Below are 19,748 nucleotides of genomic sequence, written 5' to 3'. Positions count from 1 at the left end.
AACTTGTCAAAACCAGAAAAATCCATTTTAAACGAAGAATAATTAATATATAATTAACTAATAAGGCTATCTGTTAATATTGTTCGCTAAGAAGTACTTCAACTTTTAAAATTTACTCATAGTGTTTAAATATACAAAAAATATTTGATACTTATAAAAATGTTCCAATACAATACGAATATAACAAAAACTTTTTAACCACATCTAATCAGTAGTACTTTAATTAGATTTGTATTATAAATGTTAAACTGAATAAGAATATGAGTATAAAACTATATGATCATTTAATTTACTATAAAAGTATATGTAGAAGATACGTTTGCTATCATCGAAATGAATAGAAAAAGAAATAAAAACTTGGTTCTAAGAAAACTAAAATACTTACATTGAAACATATGGTTTATTATCAAAAACTCAATTAAAAACAGTTTGATATTTTTAGACGTTATTTTTAACATGAACAACTTTTTAAAAACAGTATTTACAAAAAAAAGTTCATTTATTGTATTTTTCACTCCATTCAACTCTTTAAGTCCTAGTTAATAAAAAACAAAAAAATACATGATATCTCGCTTTAAAATCTATGTGGTATTTAGAAAGGAAACTTTTAACTATTAAAATTTTTTTTTTAGTTTTTGTAATTGATTTGATAAAATTTACTTTCTTAAACTAAAAAAAACCAATTGAATTAAGTTCTAAATCCCAAGTTTATCTAAAAAACCTTACACCAATAAGCAGGTCTTACAAAAAGACTTAAAGAGAGTAGTTGGTTAATGTTATCATGATGTAACAACAAAATAAGTTTCGAGTTGAAGAATTTATTTTCAGTGAAAAAAAAGGTCGACTTTCTACCTATAATGAAATAAAGTCATCTATAAATAAGTATGAGCATGTAAAGTTAAGTATGTGGGATCAAATAAATCAAATAAACTAATGCTTGCCGAAAATTTACTAAAAATTTAAAAAAAATGAAAAAAGCGACATAAATAGTAGTTTTAACAATAAAATTTCCAGTATATGTTCTATTGGACAACGTTTAAAATAAAATTCAATTGACCAAAAATGTTAAAAGAGCTATAACCTGGATAGGTTTACAATATTATCGATCGGTAGAACAGATTATAATTTTAAACTTTAGAAGCAGTTTATATTGTAAGCCTTTAACATGACTTGTGTAAACAAAAAAAAATTACTATCTTTCTGTATCATTTTTAAATTTGTTATTGTTTTCGTTGCACTTATCATTTATAGTTTTAATTGCATTAATCTAACCGTTATAACCAGCTTAAGTTTCTAAATTACGTAATATAAGTTTATTATCTAACTATTTTTCAGCAATATGCTTGTTTATTATTTATTTTGTTTAAATATGTTTAAATTGTTATGACTTTGTTTAGTTTCGTAATTATAGTATAGTTCTACTCACTGATAAATTATGGTGAAAAACTATGTATTCATCTTTGCGTTCTATTGAAATAAAACATCTCATTTAATAAAGTTTTGTAAATTAAGCTGTATTGAAGTTTTTGAGCTAATAAACAACAAGTTGTTTAATTTAAAAAAAACATTTCACACTGTACTTTTCAACAAGTAAACATGTTTGTTTAAATTTTCGTTTTTAGTTGTCAACTTTTTTTTTAGAAGAAAATCAAAAATTATTATAACGAAATGTGTACAAAACTGTAGAAAAAAACCAAACTTAAGAACAAAACCAAATTCTATGATTTTTATCTACATAGCTAAAACGTGTTCTTTATTTTATCGAAAATGAATGTAGCAGCAACAAAAAAAACTTGAGTTAAACTCAATTGTTTTAGTTTTTACATAATATGAAAAAGAACTTAATAAAATTTAAGTATACTAACCAAAAAACAATTGTAGTGACAGACCTAGCAGTTTTTATAAATAACTTCAAAACAAACAATATAAAAAACATCTAGTAAACTATTTTTTTTACAAAACAAAGTTCTAGTAAAAAATAAGGGTGAATTACTTAAAAAAAAACTAGTTAAATAATTTAATTTCTAAAATATAATTTTTGTTTAAATAGTTTTTTTTAAGAACATAGCAGGAACTTAATATAACATCAAATGTTTTAACAGTTCTTTTTACAAATAAGAATATAAACAAAAAAGCTCAACGAACACTTTATTTTCTTTTCAATGTTTGAAACATTTGTTATAAAGTTATAAACTTTTAAGTAAGTATTACTAAATTAGACTTATGGTTGTTTTTCATTAATATAAGATGAGAAAAGTAAGTGATTAATTACTTAGCTAATAAATTTTACTGAACAATATGGGTGACTAACTCTTTAAAACTAAATTTTTAATTAAATGTAATTTTTTTCACTTACCTATAAAGTTTAATAGGCATAATAAAAGTTTAGTTATTGTTATTTATAATTACTAAACCGAAACAGTAATTATATCAAGTTAAATTTACTATTAAACTTTGATATAAAATTCAAAAATATTTTTTTTAATTAGCGTAGCGTTCATCATAACTTTTTAACAGTTTTGTAGAATTTTAATTTCTGTAGAAATAATCAAAGTGTAATTTAATCTTAGAAAGTTAATTCTAAGAAAAATCGAATACACTCGTACTGTTGTAAATTGTTGTATCTTCGTTTATTAGTAGAGTTTAAGAAAAAAAGATAGGCTGTTAGGTTAACTAATTTTGAAACTACTTCAGCTTTTGATAAAGACATAAATTGAAAAACTTTTTCAAAATTTTGTAATTTTTAATGATTTAAGATAAAAACAAACTATTCATTTTAATTTAGTTCAACCAAGATACTAATAAACAATTCTAACAAATAGATACACTTTTAAAAATTAAAAATAAATTTTAACATGAGATAAGATACTTCTAGATGTTTTGTCAATTATTCTAAAAAGTTAGTTATACTTTATAAACTACTAGCTTATTCTTTAGTAGAAATAACTTGAGTTAAACTTTTTCTCCTAAGTATTTAGAGATTGTATAAGTTATCCAATAAATTTAATAAAAAATATAATAGTAAAAATTAACATTTAAAATCTACAAATTTTACAAAATACATTTGGTAAAACTTCAACTTTTTTAAAACTTTCAACAAGAGTAAAAAACTTAAAAGCGTAAAATTTTTTATCTAAAAAACTAGATAGTTTTAAAAGTGCAATGTGAATGATTAAAAAAAATCAAGACTGAACATTATTTTCTGTACTAAACAATAGGGAACTTGAATCTTAAACTTGACTGGGAATACCAAATTGGATTTATTCCTAAAAACTTTTCAATGTTTATTCAAAAAATAACCTCAAATATAAACCTAAAAACTGGTTTAAGAAAATAGGTCGAAAAAACCAAGCATTAAGTAAAGTATAAGAATAAAATAGTAAGATGAATTCCAATTACAATCACAAAAATACTATTAACAACAAAAAAAGGTATTTAACGAGTTGAAAATGCTATTAGAGAATTATACCAACATTATTTTAAAATATTAAGTTTATATCTAAAAAATACTTTAAAGTTTTGATAGTTGTATTTGGAAAAACTTCAAAACTTTATATTTGTGCACGAATAAGTATCAATACATAAGTTCAAAGTTGTTTCGGTAAAATTAGAAGCAAAAATGAGTTTTTAATAAAATATTTATACGAAAAGAATAAATTTGAGGATAAACTTGTACTCTATAGTGATAGTCTACATTATCAGTAAGGACAAAAACTAAAAATCTATAACAAAAAACCATACCTATCATAATATATTTTTCAATAGTGAGTTAGACCATGCGTAACATTTTTTTAAATTTAGAACTAAAAAACAACTTCAATTTAGTATAAAAAACTTCAAAAATATACCAACTGGCAGAGTTGCTATTGTTTATTCATTTGATTGAAAAAATTATTCGAGTTAAAAATTTCAAAGTATAACAAACATCTAATAAGTAATCACTGTTTAGATGGTACTATTTCTATGTACTCTGGAAACTAAACTAAACTGCTTTAACACATTGTTATTATGTGAATAATTAAAATTGAGCTTACTGTTGTAAGTTTGTTGTTTTGTAGCTAAAGTTTTGTATTTTAAACAATATTTTTAATTTCTAAAGTCAATAGTTTTTTGTTCTCATAATGTAAACTTTATAATACTAATAAAATTTTACAACCAGTTTTTATATTTTAAGAAACTCAAAATATATTTGAAATATAGTTATGAAAAAAAAAGAATTTTTTTAGGTACAAAATGTAAATAAAAAATGTCGACAAATACATTGCATTTTTTATTAAGTAGTAAGTTTTTCAAAACACACTTATCAACTACTGTTGTGTTTAACTAAGCCATATAATATAATATTAATATGTATAAAAGCTAGATAATGGAAACGTCATAATGTGTCTAAAAAAGTGGAATAAATACTGTTTGGATAAGAATTTGGTAAAAATTAAATACACAAGATTTTTAAGCATAAGTAAGTAAATAGAAAACTTAAGACGGTAAAAGTATATTACAAAGTTGTTGACATTATAATCTTTGGAGCATTCCGGGTACTTAAGTAAGTGATATCCAATTGCCGAATGACTTTTGGTCGGTTTATCACCTTTATTAGCCATTCATTTATAATAAACCGACCGAAATCCTTCGGCAATTAGAGATCACTTACTTAACTAACCGAAAAACTCCAAAAAATATAACTACAAAAAATTTACAATTTTAACTAAAGGACGTAGCATATATCATTTAAGTGTTTTAGAATCTCTTTGTATAAAAACCTATAAGCCAAAGCTTTGTAAACAAAAGTTAGTTTACAATACTTACTTGTACAAAGTTTTATATATTTTTTATTTAATTTAGTTTTAATATTTTTTTAGTTTACTTTAAGTACTGTTTTTAAGTGCGCAAGTATATTTTAGTATAAATGTTCTGAAACTTAAATATTTAATACTATAGCTTTATTCCTTTTAAATAGTTGCATTAACTAAATTCTGATAATTATTTTTTACTTCAAACGTTTTCACAGCTTTATTATTATTGTTAATTACTTTTACATAGTTTTAAAACTTATATGTATATACTTTATTGTGATATCCTTTTATCATCTTAAGTTATCTATTTACTTATTTATGCTTAAAAGTCTTGTGCATTTAATTTTTAATAATTTCTTATCTTATCAGTATCTATTCCACTTTTTGTTATTTAAACTCATTATGACGAATTCATTATCTAGTTTTTATACGTTTTAATATTATACTTTATAGCTTGGTTAAACACAATAGTAGTTGATAAGTTTATTTTGAAAATTTTTCTACTTAATAAAAATAATTTTTGTTTAACCAGTTAAAAAAAGCCTAAAATTTTTAATGTAGCAAGTTATCTACAATACTGCACTTTATAGATTGAGATAAACCTTAAACTTTGTAAGATAAATTAATAAAGTGCGTGGTACAACAACTTAAGTTTTGTTGCACTCGATATAGATAGTTTTATAAGTACCGATAAAACAATTGTTTTATAATTTTTGGACCAATGCAATTGTACAGCTGAAATTATTTTATAAGGCAACATCTTTCTTAATTAAAAATTCTGAGCCAAGCGGTTTTGAAACTTATGTATTTCATTTATTTATCTCAAACAGAGCGGGTAATAAAGAATATGTCAGATACGTTAGCATTTACAATTTCTATTTTTGCAAAAGTTTATTTCGTTGTATTTATAACCGTAAAAAACCTTTTATTTGAGACTAAAGACTTATTTAAGAAATAAAAAATTTAAATGTGCAGTTATTTTTGAAACAGGGACTGATTTGCTAAGCTTCAGAGCTAAGAAAAAGCCTAAGATATGTTTATGAATAACTGAACTTCATTTTTAGTAAAACTTGTGTTATTTAAATAGAAAGTTTTAATTAATAATTATTTTTATAGCTGCTAAGAGCGGGTAATCATTTTTATGAGTATGGCAATTTTAACTTAGTTTTAAATGAGAGTTGTGTATATATATAAAATAAACAATGAAATATGTAGTTTAAATATAGTATTTCTACTAACAATTGAATGACGGTTAAAAAGTAAGAACTACTTGTTTTTGTTTAAAATATTTGCTTTTCTTAATTGTTCTATAAGTAAACTGCATTGTAACCTGTTAAGTTTTTAGATTATGTAGTAAGTTTTTTGTTTAAATTTTGGTGTTGGGAGATTCCCATTGATCTCAACACACATAACAAACATGAATACAATGCTTATGTCTGTTTTATTGTAATAATTATAGCATTGTATAATTATTAAACTTGTTGTAGAGATTCTTCAACCTTTTAATACACATGACTGTTTTTGGAGTTAAATTTAGGTTTGATGGTAAAGTGAACAAGAAGTTAAATGGGAGGGCAATTGGTTAACCTCTTGGTCAAAATCATGTATATTATGGTAAAAAAACATCAGTCTCAAACTCCACCCCTTGCAACAATAAACATTTTCTGGGGATCATCAAAAGAGTTTCCAACCGTTTCAAAAGTTTCATCAACATATGAAATAACTCCTGATGATAACATAATTTTTGGTAATTACCTAGGATGATGTTGCACCGTTATAAAGCTGAAATTATTTTATATTAGATGTCTTTTTTAACCATAATTTTAGGCTTCATAATTAAAGTTTTTTTCCCATTTTTAAATATACTGGTATAAAGCAAAAGTTTTAAAAGTAATTTGTTCCAACAGGCTTTAAGCTAGGAAGCTATTTTTTATTGTGCTTTCTAGTTATGTGATTTCCCAACTTCAAAAAATTTTACTAAGCAAAATTCAAACATTTTAATCTTTGAGGGGAAACAGATGCAATCGACAAACTTGTCATTTATTGTATGTTTGGCTTTAGTTATTGCAAATACAGAATTAAAATAAGCAGTTTGATTATAAAAATGTATTGTAGTTTTTTTTCATAAAACAATGATAATTACTACTTTTTTTCTCTAATAAAACTTGTTATTAATAATAGAAGAAAATAAAAACCAGAAGACAAAAAATTTGTTTTTTTTTAATTTAAATTATCATATAGTGTAAATAAAGACTTTTTGGTCATCAAGGTAAACAAATATGAAATAATTATTTGAAAATCTTTTTCTAGTCCATAACTTGTTCAAAAAGTATAACAAAACACATTTCATCATTATTTATTTCTTACCAAAAATTGTATCTTACTAAATTAAACTGAATGTAAACTGAAATAAAATTATACTGTAGTAAAAAATTTAAGTTTTATAAAAAAGTAACAATTTTGACGTGAGAATCAAGTTTAAATTTAAAAATTATTTAATTATTATGCTAAACAATTTTGCTGTACAATTAAAACTTGTTAGAACCACAACTTGATCAGAATGCAGTCAAAATAACTAATAAGTTTATTTTAGAGATATTTTGTCTGAGTCTCAAGTTAGATACAATGACTTCTTGCATATTTACACATATTTAGTCCACAAAAAAAAGTTTGTAATTAAACAAGATAACACATTTTTTTTTTGTTGTTTTTGTAGATTTGTAGAGGTTTTCTGAGTAATTGCTTTTGACCTTAGTCTAATCTGAGTATTTTGAAATACTTCAGTAAGTCTTTTTGCCTCTGGCTCAAACTTTATTTATACTTCATGTTCATTTTTTCTTTTTTAATAAAGCTGAATGTATATACTTCTAGGTTTATATACTTCTAAATTTAAAGTTTAAGCAAATATAATTATACAAAATCAGAAAATATTGAAACTGGATAAACCAAATCTTATTAAAGATTATTAAAAACAAACTATCCTGAGATCTTATTAAGACCTTGAAACCAATTATTAAAAATTAATATGATTTTAACACTAATTTATGCAACAGCAGAAATTGTATAAATAGTTGAACTTTGTCTTGTATATTGGAGTTAATACCAACTATTTTTGAAATTTGGTTATGTCCCAAATCATAGCTGACAATGTAGATTTAGCTTGTTACTATGCTACAAAACACTCATGGAGAGGAAAGTAAGTTGAAGAGTTTTCGGTTGTTAGGTGCATAAGTCATCCAGTTAACTTTATTATTGTATGAAAGATATGAAAAAAAAACTTATGATAACATTTTAATTTTTTTATTTAAGAATAAAACTATAAAAAATTAAATAACTCACTATAAAATTTTCAGATACAAGCGACTATTTGCAGTTGGTACAAAAGCTGTTACAACTTACAATCCTAATTCTCTAGAAATTACAAACCAGGTACTTTAGAATTTTTTCTGTTTTTACTATTCCAAAAATATACTACTTGGTAATTGGAAACAATATTACTTAGTTATTAAAGATAACTAAGTAAGAATACTTTTAGATCTAACTTTTATTATAAAAGTTTATGCCTAGTTTATACAGATTGATTTTTTACAAAAGTTTTATCACAGCTATCAAAAACTTTAAATCTCTTAATGAAATTCGATGTAGCTTTTTAGATATAAATGACTAAAATTGACAGGCTAAGTAAATCCATTTAAAGGGAAAAAAAAACTTTCTGTTTAAAGTTTAAATTTCCATTTATGTTTTAACTAATCTTTCTTTTTCATTAATTGAAATAAACTAACTAAAATTTTTTATATTAAAAAAAAATGTTTCTTTATTTTTTCAAAAATGGGTATTGTTTTGAAAATTTAGAAACTAAAAATTAAAAAATTTAAAAGTTTAATTGATTTTTAACTATTTAAGGATTGCTTCCTAACAATTTAGAGTATTTAGCTTCCAAAAAAAGTAAATAATTTTTCAGTAAATTTTGATTTATTTTAAAATTGGAAATTATTAAACTGTTGCCCATAGTTTTGTATTAGAAATTTTACATAAAATTGACTGTATTGCAAAACTTTATTTAAATTTTTATATTTTAAATGAGTTACCTAAAGTTATTGTATTATACTTTCATCTAAAAGCCAATGTCATTGTTTGAATAGAAATACACTTTAACTCGCCTAAGGCCTTAAATTTTTATTTGTAATCATTTTATTCTTTTAATATATTTTTCACTATTTATAAAAATTCAAGTATTTCAATATCTATTATACTGTTTAGACAAGGTTTCACTTTAATTCAAGTTCAGCCACTCAGGTAAAGAGGCTAGTTGGAAACTTTTTGAAGTTTTTGTTCTTGGACTAACTTGAACGTTTTTTCAAATTTAGACTAATTTTAATTTTTGAAACTATGACTCAAGTTATGATATGTTATTGAAATACATGTTGTTTAGTTTTTGTTAAATTTTATGGCTAAATTTTTCACTTTATGGCTAAGTACTAAAAAATACTTTGTTATTGTTGTATAAGCATTACTATAAAGATTGACTGATTTAGACTTGTTTTTCATTACTCAGAAAAGTTTAAAGTTAAATAAATATATCTTTCTTTGTTGAGTTTATTCACAAACTAATACAAGAATGATAAAGTCTGTAATACAAAACATAATTAAAATTAGGTAAATACTTCTACATCTCCCCCCAGATTTTATCTACTAAGGAGATAAAACTATAAATTTACCTAGCAAAACAAATTTTTTTTAAACAATTTGTTACAACTTAAACACTTTTTTCAGGTCTTAAATTCAACGAAATTAAACTTAAAAAGGCAAAAACATTTCAAAAATTATGATTAACTTAGTTCACTAATAAATGATTTGTTAAAACAAACTACAACTTAAACAAACAAACTGTAACAAAAAATTTGAGACTTAATCTTTACTTTTCTTCACTCAGTTGCTGAATACAAGCATTTAAAAACTTAATTGCTTCACCAATTTGAACTTTTCAGCTTTGAAGAACAAAACCACACGTCATTCATCTAACCACCTTGAAACTTCACTTATTTTGCTGATAAACATCTTTATCATATTTTCGACTTTAAACAAAGTAGAAGGTGCATTACTGATAGCATTAAACACTGACGAAATACTGCTACACTTATTTTCCATATACTCGATACCAACCAACAGTTCGAGTTTTTGAAAGTCAATCTCTGCGTCCTTATCCAAGATCACTTTGAACAGATGGCTGTTAGACTAGTCTGCTGCAAAGTCAACTACAAACTTTAGGACGTCACCATTAGACTGAAACTCATTCATTAGACCATAAAACATTAATTTAGTGAACATTCCAACTTGACAATAAATGAATAAAAGCAACATCAGTGTTACAAAATTTTTTGAAAAGCATCGTAAAGTCTTACACGGAAACGCTGCAAATAATCCAATAATTTCACACACTCATCCCGGACACATTGTTGTTCGCAGTAAACTTTGGCGATCTGTTTGCTTTTCTGTAGAACATATAAGTCAAGAAAATATTGGTCAAAGCAAATCCGAGCCATTCCAGTTCAACATAAATTTTGAAGAAAACCATTAGTACAGAGGGAAATTACACAATGCTTATTCAAAAAGCATCTTCCTTCTATAAAAACACAGAACATTAAAACTTTTCTTGACATATTTTCCTCAACCTAACAGAAAAGACAAACTTTTACATTGGTATGTTTGCTTTTCTCAGATAAGGGATAATAAGGGATAAGGGACCTGATCCATCAACCTTGACAACAGTCCTTCACTTCCACCACCACTCCACTATTCCCCCACTTGCTAGAAAAGTTACCTGTTTGATTTAGTATCACAACATGATCACCGCAATTCAGTGGTGGCAACAATTTTGTGTTCTCACTTATATTTTCCAGAGACTTAACAAAACAAATATTGAGAGATTCTTCCTTTTTATTCCAAATGTCACGCCACATTTTTGAGATCTGCGGGTTATTGTAAGTCATAACACTCTTTCTGAAGTAAGGTAATGACTTCTTTAAATTTTGTCGCGATCCAGTGTGTAAAAGTACGTTTTTCTGTCCCTGTACCTCCTTTTTCTTCTTCGCGTTTTTCCACTCGAACATATTTTTTCTACAACCTCGGCTGAAAAGCATCAAATTTTTTTGTATACAATCCACCAACTAGAATTGTATTTGACTCATCAGCATAATTTTGATGACTTTGATAAACTTTTTTATGGAACTTTATCCAGCATTGTTTACAGGCAAAACACTCAATATACCTAATATTTTTACTGCTCCACACAAATTTATCAGTTGATTTATTACATATGCTACAAGTTGTTTTACCACTTGGTTTTTGTGTGGTTTTCTTTAAGGATTTGTATACATTTAGTGTATACAATCCACCAACTAGAAGTGCATTTGACTCATCAGCAAAGTTTTGGTGACTTTGATAAACTTTTTTACAGGACTTTTTCCAGTATTTTTTACAGGCAGAACACTCAATATACCTCATATCTTTACTGCTCCAAACAAATTTATCAGTTAATTTATTACATATGCCACAATATATTTTACCAATTGGCTTTTGTGTGGTTTTCTTTGAGGATTTTTATGAGAAAACTTATGCTGTAACAGCGGGTTTTGACATTGCATCACGTGCCATCTCTTTTCCTTCAATAAAACCAATTGTCTCATTGACATTTTTCTCATCTAGATTTTCCCATCCTAGCACCTCTTTACGGATATCCTCATCGGCTAAACCTATTACCATGACATCTTTTAGGATTATGTCTGTAAAATCTATCATTTGATTACAGCCATTGTTTGGGCATTTACATGTGTATGAGCATGTACTGGCTTTTCCCTTTAAACGGGCAGTAAATGATCTTTAAAGTGTTTTCAGTCAAATCCTGTCTTGCACTAAGAAAGTCTGATCATTGTACAACAACTGAAACAGGAATAACTGCAAGCTGCTTGATCATCCTTAAAAGCTCTTGCTCACTCAAATTTACTACATCTTCATGTCCCTTCAGAATAGCATCGCCTAAATCTTCCTCACAGCACTGGTACAGTTGACGGCGTTTTTCTACATCTGTCATCTCCATGCTATCTTTAAAAATAGTCCACTTTTGTACAAATATGTTCCAACCCTCTTCATTGCATCTGTCCCTATTTGAGGACGGTCCATCTTTAGAAGCTTTGGTTTTGAAGAATTTGCATTAATGTGTACATTGTTGTGAATGATAAGCAAAGAGGCAACTACAGATGCATTGACGTCTGGTGTTTCATATGTGCAACTCTCAAGAGGGCATTTAATCACAGGCATTGTTGATTCAATTCAGCTTGACTTTATCATAAATAAATATATCTTTCTTTGTTGAGTTTATTCACAAATTAATACAAAAAAGATAAAGTCTGTAATACAAAACATAACTAAAATTAGGTAAATACTTCTACAAAAGTGAGTTTCTAAGTATGTTTTTTTGCATTTAAGTAACTTTTTTTAATATAAATTTTTTTATAAGTATTTGTAGTATCAATTTTTAATTTATTCAATTTTTAAATTTTCGTTAGTAGAAATAACTCATTTCATTAATTATTTAAAGTTTTACAAAAATTGTATACTTAGTCTAGAATGTTATGAATATATGCAGACATAAAATAGTTATTTTTTTTAAATACGTTGAAAAACTTACTTAAAAAAAAGTTTTAGTTATATACTAACATAAGTTTATAAAAAGGAATTTATACACTGCTTTGTTTTTGATTTATTTATATAATTAATAAGTTGTGTTTTAAACTAAGTACTAATGTATACTTTTATTGAAGCTGTGATTTATGCAATACTTTTTTGTGTATATTTTTAATTAAAGGTCATATAAATGTTATTTTATTTGTAAAAACATAACTTATCAAAATTTTAGTGGTCCTATAATGATTTTGCTGGTATTCTTCCTGACAATAAATCAAAAAATCAAAATGAGTTTGTCATATCATTGAGAAAATTGGGCAAGAAAAATGAAACAATGAAGTTTTCTTGTGATTACAGAGAAAGAGTAATTACTGAAACCCTTGTAAGTTTGTTATTGTGTACCATAAACTGTATTTTAAACTTTGTATTTAATTTTTTGTGATTGAAATAAATTTATTATTAATAAGTATGGTTAATTAGTCGAATTAGTTTTGTCTTACAACTATAAGCTTTTTAAAACTAATTTAAGTTGCATTTCTTAATTTATATATTAAATTATTTTTATTCTTTTCTATCTTTTTTGTAAAACTTAAAGTAAACTATTGTTGTTGTAATCAAGATCAAATAGTTCTAATTTATATAAATGCATCAATGTTGTCAGTACCGTTTTAAATTATGAAATACACTTTTAAATGAAAAAATGTTAAGATAATTTTATTTGATGTAAAGTAACTTTTTTTTACTTACACCAAAATTGTTTATAAATTTTACAGTATGCATTGTACTTTCAAAAAATTTCAAATTCAAAACGTATTTGAATAATATTGTAAGTATATATACCACTTGAATAATATTGAAATTCTGTGTAATATTAATGTATTAAAAACTTATACAACTTGTTATGTTTTATGTCAACTGCTAGTTTTTTGACTTTGAAATACGTAAATTTTTTGTTTGTCATAAAACATTAATTGTAGTATACATTGAAGCTTATTAAATTTTGCTGAAACAGTTTTACTTTATTTTTGTAATAAGTTGAAGTAAAAGAATTTCGTAGATTTAATTTTTATTTTAGTTCTTAATTTTGGATAAATATTTGAGTTAATAAGTTTTTGATGTTTTAGTAAATAGTACATTAAATGTAATTTTATACTTGTGTCCGTATTAAAAGTTTATAAATTTAACATTTTACTTGATTGAAAATCAATATGTAAGGAAAAAATAAGAATTATACAATTATCTTTGACTGCATGTTTTATTTTTGTTTACACCTGCAAGGGTAAATAGTTAATTATTAACACTAATGCTGCGTTCTGATTTTATATAAAAATATTTTTGTAATCAAATTTTTATAGAAGTAAAACACTAGTATATTAATAAAAAAAATAAAAAAATAAAAATATCCGATTGTTGTACAATTGCTTCTTAATTTTTAGACTATAGTGTAAATAGGTTTAAAACAATCCAAAATTTAAATTCTCCAAATATACTTTACTTATTTCAATGATTACATTAAGAGTATGATGTTCCAATAAAATAAAACATTATTATGGGTTTTCAAATAATATAAAAAAATATGTCAGAAGAGTAAAAAATAAAATGTATATGTTATCTTTTAATAAAGAACGTGAACAAACAATTTAGGTGAAAAATAGTTTTATGAAATTTAATGCTATTGCTTAAGACAGAATTTTATTAAGATAAAGCTGAAACTTTTATTAATTTTTTTTTCAAATAGATTTTACTACTTTCATGTACATTTTTCTTTGAATATTTAGATTTTATGCTCAAAAAGGTGTTTTCAAGCTAACAAGTAACAAATTTTCATCTTTTCCATCTATCAACATGTATTCTTTTTTTTGTTTTATATAAGTTATATATTGGAATTCAAAACGTTTATTACAGAGACATTGCAAATTTGGTTCTGACTCGTACCACAAAATAAAGCAATTCAACGCTCGAAAGCACCACTGGAGCGACTCTCAAAAGTCTGTTTTACTAGAGGTTAGTTTTTGTTACTAGCTTGGTAATCATGAAATTAAAAACATACTTACAAAGCAAAAAAAATCTAATTCAAAAAGTGTGTTTTTTATTTATAAAAATACGTGCACATAAACTCTTGTTTGTGAAAATTTAAAATTATTATGAAAATATCTATATAATGTGTTTAACATTTATTTTTTGTCATACTTAAAATTCATAAGTTAGTCGTACTTAGCAGAAGTTATCAGTTTTTAGATAGCTTTTTTCTTCGATTTGACTATATATGATTGATCCAACAATATAAACCTTGGAAAAAACCTGTTTAAATCTAGCTTTTGTCTTACCGGATGCTTTTACACATAACAAAACTTACTAATTAAGTTACTAATAATAACTTCACGATTAACTAGCGAAAGTGTTAATAAATACAATTTTTATATTTAATGTTTTACATCTACAAAAAAAAAAACAAGTATAATGTTTACAAAAATAAACGGAATACATTTGTTTTTTTATTTTTAATAACAATCAATTATTTTACACATATTAAAGCAAACTCATTAATTTAATATTATCATTATCTTCAGAGAATAATTTAATAATTTGTAATAAGGATGACTCTATTAAATTATCTAGATTTTTTACGAGAATTGATAATAAACGTTAAGTAAGGTGTTTACAACACAAAGTCCTATAGATATTTTTATCATTGTTTCAAAAAAAAAGCTGTTAACAACAATCATCAGGTGCATGCTGCATCCATCAGGCAGGTCCATCCCGCCACCAAGAGAATTCTATCCACTTATGACTACATGGACATTGAATTTTTCGCTTCAGTAAGTTTGAAATAGTTTTGCTCGTCAATGTTGTAATGTGTTTTCAATTTATGTATTAATGAAATTTATTTATTAGATTCTAATTTTGTTCATACTACACTTTAATGAGATGTCTGTTTGAAACTTTTTAACAAAAAAGTTTTTTTTAAAAAGTGTTTAAAGTTTTGTTTAATAATTGCCTAGTAGTCAGTTTAATACTGAAATTTTATATTTATTTTTAAAATATAGCATTATCTCCTTAAAACGAAGATTAGACTATTTATTGGAACTTCTGTTTTTTATTATAGTTATTGAATTTGTTATACCAAAACAACGTTATTTAATTTGTGGTTCTATTTATTAAAATACCTGAAACTTTTAAAAATTGCAACAAAAGTTTTCATTAAGCTTAATAAATATATGAGTTTAAAGTATATATAGACTGCACCTCATATCATTTTGTACGTGAAATTTATTAGCATAAAGTTTTTAGTAATTACATATAAAAAAAAACTTTTTGTAAAAGTTTAAAATAATAAAGTTTTCAAAGAAAGTTTAGTCTAATATGTTTTAGTTATTATAACAAATGTTTTGAATTTTTTTTAAGTTGTTTGTAGCTAAACAGTTAGTAAATCAAAAACTTTACTTCGTAATACTTTTTTTGTATTCTCTTTTATTTTTAAATTATACAGTTTATTATATTAAACAATTTATTTTGATTTAATTATCAAGTTATATATAAAAAAAGTAATTTAGATTTAGTATTTATTCATAATCTTTAAAAATAGGTGAAACTTAAAAATAAGAATTTACTACTTAAATTTTTACTTTTAAAATCCATAAACATTTTTGCACTATATCCCCAAAAAACAACACCACCTCCGTCAAAAGCACTTTTGTTTATCTATTATCATTTAAAAGTTCATTGAAAAAAAGTAATTTATTTGTTATAATCAGTTATAAAAACATTTTGAAAGTTTTTTTCATAATAAAGTGTAGTACTATGTTTTAAAAATTTCGCATATTTTAGGTTTTTGTAAAGTTGTGAATAACTAAAAAAGTCAAAAAAACTACTTTACTGATAAAGCTTAGAATTATTTATTATTTTTTTTAAGTTGACAGTTTTTATTTTAAATATTTTCATAATAAAACATAGTAATACATTTTGTACTTTTCAGGTTTCCGATTTACCCGGCGGAGTTGTCATCATAAACAAGTTCGGCAGAATGGTAAGAATTGTATCAAAATAATAATGTTTTTCAAATCAAACTACAGATCTGTGTACTTTTTAAATTTATACAAATTAATAATTACTAGTACTTGTATGAAAAATTGTGTCGTGTTTTCTTGAAGTATTTTTTATTCATATTATATTTTAATGTTTTTGTACTTGAAATTTTATGTTATTTTTGTGTAGAGTTTAATTATTATTTTTGAATTATTTTACTTTCTTCATTTAACTCAGTTTTCTACACAATTGTAATTAAAAAAACCCATGTTTCTTTACTATTTACTTCATGTGCTTTTACTCCTCGTGTGTCATCTGTCTGAAACGTTGTTTTGTAATCAAAAAAAAGTTTCACTCAAACGAGATCTTAGTTGTTAATAAAGTTTGGAAAAATACGTTAGTCATGTAAAAAAACATTTAGAATATTATAAAAAGATGTTGTATAATTTCAGCACATGTTCGCGTGCGCGCAAGCCAAGGAGCTCACCGAGGCGGCTTTCGAGGCGGCGGTGAGGAACGTGGGCAACAGGACGATGAGGAGGAAGCAGCAACCGATGACGATCGACCAGTTCCACCGGTACAAGTTCGGCGAGTACTCGGACGACGTCCACATAACCAGCCTGGCCGAGTTCACCGTGCAGAAGATCGCCCCCAAGCACGACGTATGTGCCACGATGTGTATTATTAAATATTTTATTAAGTTTATTTCTTGTATAATATATGTCTTACATTCTGTACATACATTAACAAAAGTCGCGCAAAAGCACGATGCATGTGTACAGTTTTTGATTAAAATTTTGATTTTTTTTTACATTCTTGTAAATTATTTTATTTTGTAATATTTTCTGTGTGGTTTTATAACACATTTTTGATTAAGTTTTTTTTAAACTTTACTGTTAATGCTGTGTTTTTTTATATTTGTCTATTTATACAAAGAGGTGCTGTAAACAAGAATCAATGTAGTTTTTTTTAATAATGCTTAGCTTTTTTGGTTTTAGTTAGGTTTTTAAAAATTTTAGTAATTATCAGTTTTGGTTGTAATAAGTAATCATTATCAATGTACTAAACTCAAGCTATTAATTAATAGTTTTGAAATTAATTAGTAATTCAGGTAAATAGTTATTAATCATAGTTAATAAGAGCAACTTTATAAAAATCTATTTAGAAGAAAACTTGTTAATATACAGTTTATGTTAACTAATACAAACATTTACAAATATTTCTTTGTTAATTTTATAACTACCACGTATAGGATCCGGTTAGAAGAACGCTGTGTCTCACTGAAACTTGCATATTAGAAAGAGACCCCGCAACTTACTCCATTGTAACTTTGCGACCACAATCCGAAGTATGTGCTACTTATTTACGTATTTTAAGGAAGGAAGTATTTTTTTATAACATCTACATTAGTAACTGTTTAAAAAATTAAATTAGAAATTACTATTGACTAAAGCTTTTAAAGATGTTGACAACTCTGCTTATTTATACTAAGTTTTTATTGTCAGTATTTAAATTGACATCACTAGTTAAATAATGTTTTTTAACTTAAATTATTTGAAGAAACTGTTTTTTCTTTTTTTAAAACGAAAATATGCTTATCTACGTTTATTTTCGCTATGTAATTTTTTTTGACTTAAAACAGATATATCTTTTTGATCATTTTCTATTTACGTACTTAGTTAATGAAAAAACTATTGATTAAGTTCTTTTTTAAAACGTTCGATCAAATTATTATAAGTCAGAAGCTCACAATAAATAAAACATTTTAAATATCACGTAAGTGCAAATTTTTTACGTCAACATATTATTGAGAAAGTAGAAGAAAAAGGAGTTTTTGTATTCGTATATTTGCACTGCTTTATAAGCAAGCATTCTTTGATATCAAACTGTGCTTAACGTCTAAATATTATTGTATTGGTAAAAGTGTAAGTAAAATTTCTAAAGTATGGTTTTTTTATTGAACTTTATAATATTATTATATTATACCAATCGTTGTTATTATCAAAACATTTATAGTTTATTGTCGTTTGCGACAATATGTTAAGATGCGGGTGCTACTATGCATAGCAAATGATCCTTAGCATAAGGCTATTAGTCAAATTAACTAAATTTATGTATTGCTTTTTTTCAGTAACTAGCAATAAGTAAGTAATATTCGCACTACTATATAAGGATGAAAAATAAATACTTTTGAGTATCCACTCTTTTTTTCTTGATTTGAAATTTTTTTTTGCTTGTTAATAATTTTTAGGGACTTTGTTTAATGGTATGAATTTTGGAACTAATGTGAAAATTAAATGACACGATAACTTTTGTTAGTTCTAATTATAGACTCAAATAATTATTTTTATTTCAGTTTAACAGTCACAACACTAATAGAAACTTCACACTTAATAGAAATATATTATAATTATGTAAAAGTAAGTATTTAGCTTAAGGTTTCCCAAAGTGGGCCATGACAGATACTCAGCGGGCCATGAGCAGCAAAGGGGCTAAAGGGGGGCCATGTGCAGTTAAAGAGCCACAGAGGGGCCGTGAGGTCATAATTTGAAACTTACGCTAGATATTCTGAAGTTATTAATGTAAAGCAAAAAAAAAAGGTCTTATGTGCTTTTAATGGTAGTTTTTTGAGAAGTCTTGTTGAAGGGGGTCCATAGCTTTTTTAATTTCTTTAAAGGGGGCCATTTGAAAATAAGTTTAAGATACCCTGATTTAGTTTAACACTGTTAAACTAAATTTTTTTCTAATAGGTAGAAAAATAATAATTAAATCAGATTAGAGTATAAACTAATTTTCGAATCTAAAACTATTTAATGACACTTATTAAATACTTATTTTATTTCTTATAAAACAAGTCTATTTTTAAATAGTTACGTGTGTTAAAACCTGACTATTTAATTTTAGAATTCCGTTAAAAATTCATTAAACTAAAATGCACTAATGGCTGTTTAATGTTTTGATATAATACAATATGTAATAAATACTATACTAGAAGTTACGATAGTTAAAGAAAATATCAGTAAGTGCACTAACTGGACTGTTGTAAAACATTTTGATATCATACAACATTAAATACAAAATTAAATCTTTAAAATTTTGATTATAAAGTAACACATTCATATAAACATCGACAATGGTTTGATAAATTTAGACTTTAACTTTAGAATTCTGTGAAATAATTATTAAACTATAATGCACTAATAAATTGTCGTTTAGTGTTTTCATATAATATAATAAGTCTCACTA

At 24.9% G+C, this 19,748-nt stretch overlaps 1 protein-coding gene across 4 annotated transcripts in view; it reads left to right on the top strand.

Moving 5' to 3' along the window:
• Nucleotides 1-7,852: 7,852 nt before the first annotated feature.
• Nucleotides 7,853-19,748, top strand: part of LOC145831191 (dnaJ homolog subfamily C member 13-like) — a 38,528-nt gene continuing 26,632 nt past the window's right edge. For all 4 annotated transcript variants that reach the window (XM_082938326.1, XM_082938325.1, XM_082938324.1 and 1 more), the window contains exons 1-8: nucleotides 7,853-7,989; nucleotides 8,147-8,222; nucleotides 12,709-12,858; nucleotides 14,382-14,480; nucleotides 15,206-15,295; nucleotides 16,453-16,503; nucleotides 16,955-17,164; nucleotides 17,755-17,850. In XM_082938326.1, the coding sequence (XP_082794452.1) occupies nucleotides 7,919-7,989; nucleotides 8,147-8,222; nucleotides 12,709-12,858; nucleotides 14,382-14,480; nucleotides 15,206-15,295; nucleotides 16,453-16,503; nucleotides 16,955-17,164; nucleotides 17,755-17,850 (843 nt within the window). In that variant the 5' untranslated portion in view covers nucleotides 7,853-7,918. The remainder of the gene's footprint in view (nucleotides 7,990-8,146; nucleotides 8,223-12,708; nucleotides 12,859-14,381; nucleotides 14,481-15,205; nucleotides 15,296-16,452; nucleotides 16,504-16,954; nucleotides 17,165-17,754; nucleotides 17,851-19,748) is intronic.

This window comes from Thalia democratica, chromosome 3 (assembly GCF_965202585.1).
Source record: "Thalia democratica chromosome 3, ktThaDemo2.hap1.1, whole genome shotgun sequence".
Classification (NCBI taxonomy): domain Eukaryota; kingdom Metazoa; phylum Chordata; class Thaliacea; order Salpida; family Salpidae; genus Thalia; species Thalia democratica.
The sequence above is the reverse complement of the archived record's forward strand: the minus strand, read 5'-3'. Positions and strand labels throughout refer to the sequence as shown.